The sequence below is a fragment of the Meriones unguiculatus genome, chromosome 17 (genome assembly GCF_030254825.1).
Source record: "Meriones unguiculatus strain TT.TT164.6M chromosome 17, Bangor_MerUng_6.1, whole genome shotgun sequence".
NCBI classification, from domain to species: Eukaryota; Metazoa; Chordata; class Mammalia; order Rodentia; family Muridae; genus Meriones; species Meriones unguiculatus.
The window spans coordinates 34,152,027-34,164,464 of NC_083364.1; the positions used below are offsets into that span (position 1 = coordinate 34,152,027).

Consider the following 12,438-nt stretch of genomic DNA (forward strand, 5'->3'; position numbering starts at 1 on the left):
TGAATTAGAATGGATGGATGAATGAAGTTTCAATTCAACGAAGACCCAACCTGTATTACTTTTAAAATCTTAACTACATTTAATAATTTTGTTCCTAATATATATTATAATATATAACATATATATTATATAATAACAACATATGTTTAGTTATGTTATATTTACCTAAACACATTTTTCAAGTTGCTGAGCCACCCCCTCCCTCAACAAAGCTAAATCTAGTGAGAAATTATAGTTAAGAATGAAGTGTGTACTTCATTCACGGTACTTGAAATGGAAGCAAAGCCAAACATAACAGTGTGTATATAACCACTAAGTTTAAAAATGTGTAGCTAAACAGATAGTAGATTTTATTTTAGGAGGGAATACCACTCTGGAGAGGATGCCTCCAACATGTAAGACTGATGTTAATAACAGCAACAAACAAAACCTCAAAATAAGTATTACACTGATTAGATCTAGAGAAAAAGTGAATGATCCCAGCAAAGAACTGTTCCAAGAATTCAAATGGCAATGCACATTACTGACAGAAAAACAAAAGGCAAAAACTAGCAGAATGTAAATTGGTTCCTCTATACACTCTGTAAGGACTAGCACAAGCTTATAGAAAATAAAGTAGTTTTATATTTCTGTTTCTGCCATTTTCAACAATAAAATGATTATTCACATCAATTGAAAACTAAATGAGAACATGAATTTGAAGTTTTCTAAATCATGTAAAAGATGTATTTTTAATATAATTAGCTTAAAACTGGGTATGGTGGCACACACCTTTAAACCCAGCTCTGCCAGAAAAACCCTAAACAACAAAACAAAACACAAAGCCTGGGTATGGCTCTATGCGAGAGTACTTGCCTTGAAAGCACCACAGCCTTGAGTTGCCCCCAGAGCGCTCCCTGCTTGAAGCAACTCAAATCTCTCAGTTACTCACTCACTTTGAGTCTCTCACGCACTCAATCTCTTTCTCAGACAAGTATAAATAAGATAAAAGTATATTTTCTTAGACTGCTACAAAGAAAAGCCACTGTCTCTGGACACAGCGCACTGCACCTGCAATCTCAACGCTCAGAACCATTGCACGACTGCAGTTAGACGGCTCAGCAGGAAAAGGCACTCGCTGCACAAGCCTGGTGACCTGAGTCTGACTTTGGCACCAATGTAAAAGGTGGAAGTAGAGAGCAAACTCGCAAACGTTGTCCTCTGTCCTCCACATACAATATTAATTAAAATAAATAAATACATAAATGAACAAGGAAGGGCTGGAAGAATGCTTTACCCAGTAGGCATCACACACAGTGTGGGACCCCTAGTGCTACATAAGCTGTGTGTGGTAGCAAGCACCTGCAATCTTAGCACTCAAGAGGTGGAGGCAGGAGGATCAGAAGCTGAGGATAACCTCACCAAGAAAGGAGTCAAGAAAAGGAAGGAAGGAGGGTAGGAAAGAGAAGGAAGAAAGGAAGGAAAGGATAGAGAAAAAGAGCTGAGGATATAGTTCAATGGAACAGTACCTACCTAGCTTGTGGTAGAAGTCCCTAGGTTTAAGCTCTAATACAGCCTCCCCTCCCTCAGCAAAATGGTTCACCTTTTATATGATAACTTTTGTTACAAAGTTCTGTTATAAGTACCACAGCATGGTAAGTTATTAGTACAGTTAGAACTATCAGTTCCAAAAGGGAAAAATATATATATATCAGTAAAAACAAATTTCAGTGTTACCTGTTCAAACATAGATGAGGTCAAACAGGGATAGGCAAGTGGAAATGTTCTTCAAATCCAAAATGAGAATGAGGCTCTAATGGTTATTACCTCTATGATGTCCAAAATCTAGACCTGGCATTTTAACTAAACAATGACATCTTTTCACAGCTACAACACACAAATACTTGCCATTTGCTGCATATTACTTCAAAAGACACATCAACTAATGTTTTCGATTTTAAAGTTATTATTACTGTGTGAACTGGCATACATGCCAGGACACACATGCAGAGTCAGAGACGAGTCTCTTTTTGTACTTTTTCGTGGGTTCTAAGGACTGAACTCAAGTCAAGCTTTTCTGGCAGGACAAGTGTCTGTCCTGCCACACCATCTCACTGGTCCTATTTTCAATTTTTAAAAGCTAGCAACTTGCATGTATAACCAAGTTTTGTTCATGAAGTCTAATTTTTTACATTTATGTTCACCTATAGACAGACACAAAACTCTGTGCTGTTAGTCACTTCTGTGATAGGGAGCAAAAGTGATTAAAGCTTAGGAATTACAGAGCCACTGATCTTGACAACAGTATGAGTAGAGAAAAGGGCAGCTGGTACTATGTAGAATACCCAAAAGAAAAGCTCATCAACTGTCTCCACAGGAGCGTCCTACAGGTTCCTGCCTTCAATTTTAAGTCTCTGTACTCACTCAAAGAAGAAAAGGGCCCTAAATAACAGGATATGAAAACCAGAGTTGTTGCTGTAATTTTTAAACTTTGAGTAGGCTGTTCACGAAATGAAAACAAGACCGTAAACATTCAAAGCACTTAAAAAAGTATCTAACTATGCAAGGTTTACTAGTTAAAATTTTGAGCCAGGATCTGGCTATGCAGCTAAGTAGGATCACTGGTATGTTGCCAAGTCCAGCTTTCTTCTTGACAATCTTGTCAGGAAAGACGAAGGTGGAAATCATGATGTCATACTTACAATTCTTGTAGCAAGGCTGCCTGAATGGTTTTCCTTTTGAAAAGGCAACTGCCACTGTGAGGTACTGAAAACTGGAGATAAAAAACACTGTGGTATTTTCATAATTTTGTATTTTACATGTATCGAGTTCAGTTCCATTGTATAAGTGTGATGAGTTCCAACACGCACTTCTTGTTGTATTACAAACACTGGAATACACAAAAATCCCATTAAGAACACAGCAGCATCTTCCCAAGGGGCCAATGTTATTTTAGATGCCTTAAATCACTATAAAGATGAAACAGCAGCAACACACAGGGCAGGGAGAAGGCTTTTCTTTCCTTTTTAGGTATATATTACAATCAGTTAAAATTATAATCTATTATTTTTTTAATTTTGGAATTTTAGCACAGTGAATGTAAACAGGACACAGTCTTTAGAGCTACTCCATGATAACTGGGGATAAGTGTCTTATTCAATAAATTAGACTCCACCTCTTCATCTAGGGTCCACACTTCTCTGTAGTTATACTGTAGGGGCTAAGTATATGATGACATGTGCTAATGTCTGGCCAAGCATTGGCACCAAGATAACCTTCAGGGTTTTCTAGTTATGGCTTGCCCTCATTTCTAAGTGAGCAATATTATTGGGTATACATAATTATTAATGTTTTTGCAGCAAAAACAGCTAAATGTTGAACCTCTATAAATGATGTTTGGAAAGATTCAAGACAGCTTTGTCCATTCCTTTTCATGGGCAATGCTTATATTCACTTAAGAAAACATAATATTTTTTATTTTTCTAAAATTTTAATGATATTCTCAATCAAGCAAATTAAAATATTCACAACTGAAGAGTTGACAAAATTATTCACATCATAGTTTATGAAAAATAGAGCCTTTCAGAATTTTAAAATATTTAAAAATAAATATTTAAAAATAAATACTGGATAAATAAATAAATACAGGAAGCACAACACTATGCCTCACTGAGACTGATGCCAATTTTTCTAATTTTACAGATAAACAAGTCTCAGAAGCAAATTCCTCAAGTGACTCTAAGTCCTATTTAGGTGATGAGTTGCACTTTGTCTTGACATTTTCTGCTATGGCCTTAGTATGGTCCCCTCTAAAGTTTATGCTCAAATTTAAACCGCATTGAGATACTAAAAGCAGAGACTGGATGAGAACTTTAAGGAGTGATTAGAGTTCTATTCCATGAGTCAATTAATTCATTCATGCAATTAATGGATGAATGGGGGCATATCAGAATAGGTCAGATATAAAACCTAGTTTAAATAAGTCTCTCACTGTGTTGTGTCTGGTACTGCCTTAGAAACACCACCATCAAAAAAGACAGCATATTTAGTTTCTCAACTACAAGGCAAGGTAACTAACTCCCTTTTCTTTACAGCTTGGCTAGCGTTCTGATGAACAGAAAACTAAGATACTCTCTCCTAAAGACAGAAGTTAGCATGAGAAAAAGACAAAATTATTTAGGTGTTTAAAGCAAACTGCATGCAGGTTCTATACACATTTCAAGGCTCATCTTCTTATAGTCATCTTACAATGGATTGACCAACTCACTCTGAATATGGATCACACACTTTATACTGCTTGACCCAGAAAAAACCCAGCGACTGAAATCCAACGCAGATGATAATCTGAGACAAGACGGAGAAGAGGAGCGCCCCAGATATAAGGCCGGAAGGTGGTCTCTGTGCCACAAGCTCTTTCCAGGCAGGATTTAAACTCACTATATTTGAAAGGAAAGGACAAAAAAGTTTAGTCTAAATTCCTCCACTAAGAAAGACATAATGAAATACACTTGGAAATAAGACTATTAAAATTCTGGTTTTATCTAGTAAGTATTTAATAAGAAAAGTTTCTAAACATGCAAGCCAGATGTCATTCATATTTAAATAATCTGTAAAAGTAAACATAATCTATAAAAGTAAAAATAATCTATAAAAGTTTTGCCAGAATGTGCTGGCACACACCTTTAATCCTAGTGATTGGGAGGCAGAGGCAGGGAGATCTCTGAATTCAATGCTAGCTTGGTCTACAGAATAAGTTCCACAACAGCCATGACTATACAGAGAAACCTTGTCTCAACAACCTCCCCCCAGATAAATAAAAAAATGAATAAATAAATGAATAAACCAACAAACAAATAAATAGTGTTGGCATTTTGATAAGGATTGTGTTGCATCTGGGTATATATTCTTGGGCACATAACCCAAAAGATACTCCATCCTACCAAAAGGACATTTTCTCAACTATGTTCACTGCAGTTTTATTCACAATAGCCAGAAACTGGAAACTGAACCTCAACTGAAGAATGAACAAAGAAAATGTGGTAATTTACAAAATGGAGTATTAATGGTTAAAAAAAAAAATGGCATCATGAAATTTGCAGGCAAGTGGATGAAACCAGGAAAAAAAAAAGTCACCCTGAGTGAGGTAGCATAGACCCAGAAAGAATGTGGTATGTACATTATTCATTTTTAAGTAGATATTAACTGTTAAGTAAATAATAATCAAGCTCAACACTGATTGCATAGCTGCAGACTGGAGAATCTAGAGACCTAGGGTAAAACTAAACATGACTGGTCTTAAAAAAAAAAAAAAAAAAAAATCGGTGAAATGAATCCTAATGATATCCTACTAAACTCATAGATTGGTGGCTTGGCCAGTCATTATCAGGGAGGCTTCCTCAAGCAGTAGATGGGAGTTAGTGCAGACAAAGTCTAAACTGGAGGTCTCCATTGGGTCCCTCCCCTCAGAGATAGGGAAACCCAGAGGATGGGGGATGGATGACTCAAGGATGGATGGATGGCCTACCGAATCAACTAAACCGGGGTCCCAGACACTAAAACAGCAAGCACCAGGTCTGCACCAGGTCCTCTGCATATTTATTTTGGCTGTTAACCTGGTGTTTTTGTGGGACCCCTAACTGGAGGAGCATAACTCTTCTGACTGCTCTCAGGACTCTATTCTTCCTCTTAGACTGCCTTGGCCAGCATCTATGAAGGCTCCTGCCTTGTCATATTGCACCTTGTTTTGTCCTGTCTGGCTGTTACCTTTTGGAGGTCTGTTCTTTTCTGAAAAGAAAACAAAGGGGGAGTATGTCTGGGGAAGAGTTAGGAATGGAGGAAGGGGACACTGTGGTTGGGATGTACTGTATGAGAGAAAAACCTATTTTCAAAAAAGAAAAGAAAAGAACAAAAAAGATTAGAAAAAAGAAAAGAAAAAGCCTGCTAGTTAAGGGTAAGATAATGCAGCAAGGATCAAATCCATTACTGCTCATATCGGGTCCTCACCTGATATACTAACTGAGCAAGAAGGGTAAGGTGTGCAGTTAGGGCTTTATGGCCCTTAAGGTGTAAATAAATTAATTCCAAAAGCTGAGAAAAAAGAGAGAACAAAACAAAAACAAGATAAAATTTATGAGACAGGATTACACTCCACTTCCAATATAGAAAACACTGGGGCAAAATAGAAACAAGCAGTAAAAAACATATACAGGAAAATTGGAGAGGTATAAGCTACTTATAATGGTTGATGTAAATTTACAAAATTTAATACATAATTTCAAATTTTCGTATGTTTTAAAATCAAGAAAATAAGCAAAATACTCACTTGTAAATACTACTACCAAAATGATTGCCAGATCAATGAAGAGAAACTGGAAGTCTCCCAGGTTACTCAGGATCTACAAAAGCAATTGTGAAAGCTGAAGACTGTTCCACAGCACTGCTGCCGGCCTACAATCCCCACGAGTAACACCGTCAAAATGACACTTAAACATCTGCTTTTGAAACTAATCAATAACTTATTTGCATAACTTTGAGTGAATGTTAATATAAAAGGTGTGAATTTAAAATATATTTGACAATTTTTTTTTTTTAAATCTTGGAAACAATTCTTTTTCTCAAAATATTCAACATTCTAATACTCTATTCTCAAGGGTCAGTGTCTTTAATTTCTTCATATTTAATTCTACCCTTCTGGTATTTTTATAAATAGTAATAAAGGAGTCTTCATAAAGACATCTTTAGAAAGTTAGTGTCAATTAGTAGAAAGTCTACAGTAAGATCATGTCAGCCATAATCTAAGAGAGTAGGGCTGAAATGTCTTTTTCTGTAAATGTGCAGCAATGTGACCACAACTATGACTATAACACAGATGGCCTACACCTCTATCGCTAGCATGACATCACTAGAGGATTACAACTTCAAGGACGCCTTCAAAAACGTACTGAATTTGAGGCTAGCCTACGAACTTGAAATCCTATCCAAAACAAGCAAAGACACTGTACTATAGACTATGTGGTGGTGGTACTCACAGAATACAGGAGAGTAACACTGAAGTACTGTATGATGCTATATAATGCCATAAATTTAAACACACAGAAGGATGTCATTAAAGCAGCACGGCCTTCCCTGTGAACAGAAATGCTGGATGTCAGCACCTTAGCTTGTCCTTCAGAATACAATTCCATCTTGATAGAGGAACATCAACATTCACAGCTGTAACAAAGTTCTTCGCTGACTACCAAAAATATATATGCTAGAAGGGCACCAATCTGTTACCACTGATTCATAGGTCAAATGTGCTGCAGAACATTAGAACAGGTTTCCACTGCTTTTTATGATAATTCACCCTACTATATTTTAAGTGCATTATAGAACAAAATAATAAAACTCAAGCCACACAAGTTCACAAGTTCAAGGCTAAACAGGCTACACAGTGAAATTCTGACCAGCCTGTGGTACAAAGTGAACCCTGTTTCAAAATACAGACGCACTAAGGGGGCGTTGGGAAGTGGGCTAGGGGGTGGGAGTGGTGTTTTCTTCTGGGGCTGGAGAGCTGGCTCAGCAGTTAGAAGCATTGGCTACTTTTCCAGAAGATCTGGGATTTGATTCAGAGCACCTACATGGCAGCTGAAAAACTGTCCTTAAATGCTAGTTCTAGGGGTTCAGATGTTTTATTCTGGTCTCCTTGGGTACCAGGCAAGAAAATGGTCTCTCCAAAAAAAACACAAACAAGAAAAATTCTGATTTTTATTACCTGATGAGGTTTGGCACACAGGAGATACTAGGTGTCTTAGAAGTAAAGGGAGATGCCACAGAAGCTTCAAGCTCAGATAAGGAAATGCCTCCATGTGCTCTCTTCAAAGCCTAACAGTTTAAAGAAAACTCAATCAATTTTGCGAATGACTCGGGCTAAAGAACAAATTACAAAATAAATCACAAAAAGTGTACTTACACCACAATCATTTGCACCATCACCGCACATCCCAACAAAGTAACTAAAAAAAAAAAAAAGGAGTTTAAGATTTTTTAATTTCTTACAGTTCACATATAAAGTAGTCAATGAAGTGTTTCAGATTTTTGCAATTCTTCTTATTTTGGAATATTTGCTTCAAATTCTATTGTGACTCTCAGAAAGCCTCAGCTTTTAAAGCATTTCATATTTCTGATACTTGGATTAAGGATGCTCAACTTACACATAAGAAATAAATTACTGTTCAGAATTTAAAAATGAAACTATAGAATTCCTAAGGAAAAGGCTGTCAGTACTTACTCTACATTCTGCAATGCTTCCACCAACTGTGTCTTCTGATCTGGTGCCATTCGAGCAAACACGGTGCCATGCAACATCAACTAGAAAATACATTATCTTTTTTAAAATGCTGTTTAAAGTAAGCCATGAACCCATTCATAAATCCAAAGTACTAACCTTAGGAACAAGATCTTGAAAATGTTCCAGTATCACTGAAAATGACTTTCCATTCATCGCAAAATGGTAGCGAGTTAACTGAAGATCCTCTAAGCTATCGTGGGCAAGTTTAATTGGAATAACCTGTGCAGAAGATATTCAGAACAGTATTCAAGTAGCTATACCAAGAAATACAGTTCCATGTTTAACATGTTTATGCCAAAATTGAGTGATTTTACATTATAGAAGTCATTAAAAAGTAAAATCAGTATCAAAATTTAAACATTCAGATTCTTATGAAAATGAATCAACCTCTGGAGTGATAGCCCTGGCTTTTATTTTCATTTAATTTTTGTTACTATTGGCTTTTCATGTATATCTTCTATATTTTTGTTTTTGAGACTAGATTCAAATAAGCAAACCTAGAAAGACAATGTAAACATTACCTCTGAGTCAATTGCTGATTCAGTACACTGTGTCCGGGAGTCTGTATAATGCCAATTGATCTTGGCAACTTTTCCATCCTTTGGAGGTAATGCTTCAGCAATAATAACTTTATCCTGAGGTAGAATCATCCCACAGTCTCTGGCCACAGAGACGGCCGTCAACATGTTATCACCTAATTTTCCAAAATATTTTAGACACATTAAAGCTGAAGGGAACAGGGATGTACAGAACAAGTACTGGCCTCTGTACGGCTGGTCAGAACAGAATGGTAAGAAGGGCCAACCAGAAGGCTCAGCAGGAAAAGGCGCCCTGCTACCGGCCTGAATGAGTCCCAGCATTCGCACGGAAGGAGGAGCTGCCTCCTGCAGGGTATTTTCTGTCTTACACATAGTACAGAAATGAAAAACATCTCATCTAATTCTAAAACACCTGGTAATAATTTTCTATGTTTATGCCAATACAAAAACTTGTTAACAACCCCCAAAAAGAAAAAGACGCACTCATTCCTTAGGAATTTTATATTAGTGCCAAGAATCATTTATAGATAATTCACATAAGTCAAGGTATAACACATGGTTCAGGAAGTAGAACAAAAAGGTACAGAATAGGTACCTTTAGTACCTATTTCTATTAACAGATTTTGTTAGAAATGAGAGAGAGCAAGGGTTGTAGTTTGGGAAAATATTTATAGTTGAAATAGGACAACAAATGGTAAAGTCACTAAATAATGTGCTTTCTGTCAAAGACCGTGCAGAAGGAACAGCAAAATAGCTTTAAAAAGGCATGGAATGTGGCCCATTGGTTAACACAATGAGTGTGCCTTGGAGAAAAAGCCCTGAGGACTAAGTGTCCTGAGAAGTTCATGCTGTTGCGGAGCATCACAGTCCTTGTTGCCTTACAGGTACCACATCCTTCAAGGGGCCTTCTGGCCACTCAATGGGCGGTATCATTGGCACTTACAATAATAGGGCTTGGAAAAAAACAAACAAAAAATAATAGTGTTTGTCTTTTTCAGGCATTGCTGCTAGAGTAGATTAATAATTCAACACCAGGCTGGAGAGATGGCTCAATGGTTAAGAGCACTGTCTGATCTTCCAAAGGTCCTGAGTTCAATTCCCTACAAACACATGGTAGCTAATAACCATTTATAATGAGATCTGGTGCCCTCTTCTGGTGAGTAGGCATACATGCAGGCAGAATACTGTATAATTAATAAATCTTTAAAAAAATAATTCAACACTATGCTTGGAAAGAACTTAGAGATGAAGACTGCAGATGCAGATTGTTAGTAAAGTTAGGTTAAGATGTTTTTGTTAATGGCTTTAATGTAGGAAATCTTGGGAATAATCTGAAGTTCAGAAGGGCACCCTCTTAATAGCTGAGCTGTGGACTTTCTGAGGTCAGGGAACAAGAACAATGGCAGCCCAACTGGTACTAGCTGACATGTTTCTTTCTTGCTAAAGCTAGGCTGGGGATCGATGTGATGATTAATTTCTTATACCCATTTTTCTCTTAGCTTCCTGATATGATTTAATAAAAAATTGTTAATGAATAGATGTGCATCTTGAGGATTTGAAGTAGATCCGACTGACTGTTTTTATATAAAAGGTTAGATCTAGATCTATGGTTCTTTTAAATTCTTTGTAACCGAAAATTGCCGTTTGCCAGTAAGAGAGGCTGGCTGAGAAAATTACTTTGCTTCCATTTTACACTTTGTTAATCTATAACAACTTGTTTAGCTACAAATGTATGCAGGTTCTTGGGAATAATTTGTTTTTCACCGATATTATGTAAAATACTTGCTCGTGTGAGGGTATTGGGGAACATGTTCTTCTATGTATACACATTGTAATCGTTCACTTAAAAAACAGAATAAAACCATATTATGATTTTTGTCCTGCTTCAAAGATTTTGCTGGGATGAATAAAAATGTAGAGCTTTGCTCCATCCACCCAACAGTGAACGTCTATGCATATACGTAAAGCTTTGTTCTATCCATCAAATGTGTGTATGTACATGTGAAAGTTGTTGGATCTTGTGTGCGTGTGTGCTTGCTTTACATCTGTCCTGACCCCACATGCCCTCCTTGGATCACTGACACAGTGTCCAAGTGTCTTCAACAGCTTTTGTAACTCCCTCAGTACCATACAACTTGAGCTCTAGAGTCATACTCACCTGTTACCATGACAGTACGAATGTTGGCTTTATGCAAATCTTCAAGTACTGCAGGGGTTTCCTCCTTTAACTTGTTCTGCATTATAATCAATCCCATAAAATCCATGTTGTTTTCAATGGCATCTCTAAAAAAATGTTAACACAAAATGGTTTAGCTCAGACAAAAGATTGACAGAGAAATCTAAACTATCTAAATCTAAAACACCTTTAAGTTATAAAGTAAAACATTCACCTACTGAATGAACCATATGTACACTGACCAGTTCACTATCTCCAAAAACTAAAATCTCAAAAAATAATTTCCAAGCAATGTTTTGATATATTGAAATAAAAATTAACCTGACATAAAATACAAAGATAATCTGGAAATGTTTACCTTTGTAAACATTCGTCAGTTCTGGAACTAAGGCAGACTCTTTCTGTTTCCCTCATGAAATATAGCCTAATTTAAATGTTAGGGGCGAGGTACACTACATAAAATTCATTAAGACTTAATTCTACAGAATGTCTATAAAATACAATTCTTTATCTTAGCAACTTGATAAAAATAACCATTAGATTACTCAGTACATGGCATCTTTTAAAATACTGACTAATGCCAAATGTCATGGACATCTTGTACTCTAATGAATTGTACAATTCTAAAAAGTAAAGGTTTAAATAAGAGAAAACATAAAAATCTGTCCCTACTGGGCAAAAACACAGACAGGATATTGTTTGAAGGAAAAGGAGGAAAACAGACACAGTTAAACAAGGAGGGCTAGAGTAATCTGGTTAGTCTATTCAAGAGCATGAAGAGCTCTCCGAATATGACAGACTCAAGGTAACAATTAGTCTTTAAGGCTGCCAATGACAAAAAGTGACATTATAAAGCAAGAAAAAAACTAATGTGTCCTGCGTGGGAATTAGGACATATCTGTAGCTTTCATTGTTATATGTGTATCAGTTCACTAGCTTTTTTTTTTTTTTTTTAATATTTATTTATTTATTTATTGTGTACATAGCGTTCTGCCTGCATGCCAGAAGAGGGTACCAGATCTCATTATAAATGGCTGTGAGCCACCATGTGGTTGCTGGGAATTGAACTCAGGACCTTTAGGAAGAACAGCCAAAAAAAAAAAAAAAAAAAAAAAAAAAAAAAGAAAAAAGAAGAAAAGAGCCAGTGTTCTTAACCTCTGAGCCATCTCTCCAGCCCCTAGATTTCTTTCATTCTTTCTTTCCTTCCTTCCTTTTTCTTTTTTATGTTTGTGCTTTACCTACATGTATGACTGTGGTGTGTCTAGTGCCCACAGAAGTTCAGACAAAAATGTTGGATCCTATAGTACTGTATATGGGTGCTAGGAACCAAACCTAAGCCTCTTACCCTCTGAGCCACATATTCAAAAATATGTTCATGTTCAGATCACCTTTCCACAAAGGCAGAACGAGGTCAA

General features: G+C 36.6%; 1 protein-coding gene across 8 annotated transcripts in view; it reads right to left on the reverse strand.

The window, feature by feature from the left end:
• The window catches only part of Atp13a3 (ATPase 13A3), a 76,674-nt gene that overhangs the window by 14,976 nt on the left and 49,260 nt on the right, over positions 1-12,438 (reverse strand). For all 8 annotated transcript variants that reach the window (XM_060370179.1, XM_060370181.1, XM_060370182.1 and 5 more), the window contains 10 exons: positions 11,006-11,130; positions 8,830-9,002; positions 8,405-8,527; positions 8,249-8,328; positions 7,931-7,973; positions 7,733-7,842; positions 7,008-7,104; positions 6,302-6,374; positions 4,247-4,415; positions 2,682-2,869 (listed from right to left, as the gene is read on the reverse strand). In XM_060370179.1, the coding sequence (XP_060226162.1) occupies positions 2,682-2,869; positions 4,247-4,415; positions 6,302-6,374; positions 7,008-7,104; positions 7,733-7,842; positions 7,931-7,973; positions 8,249-8,328; positions 8,405-8,527; positions 8,830-9,002; positions 11,006-11,130 (1,181 nt within the window). The remainder of the gene's footprint in view (positions 1-2,681; positions 2,870-4,246; positions 4,416-6,301; positions 6,375-7,007; positions 7,105-7,732; positions 7,843-7,930; positions 7,974-8,248; positions 8,329-8,404; positions 8,528-8,829; positions 9,003-11,005; positions 11,131-12,438) is intronic.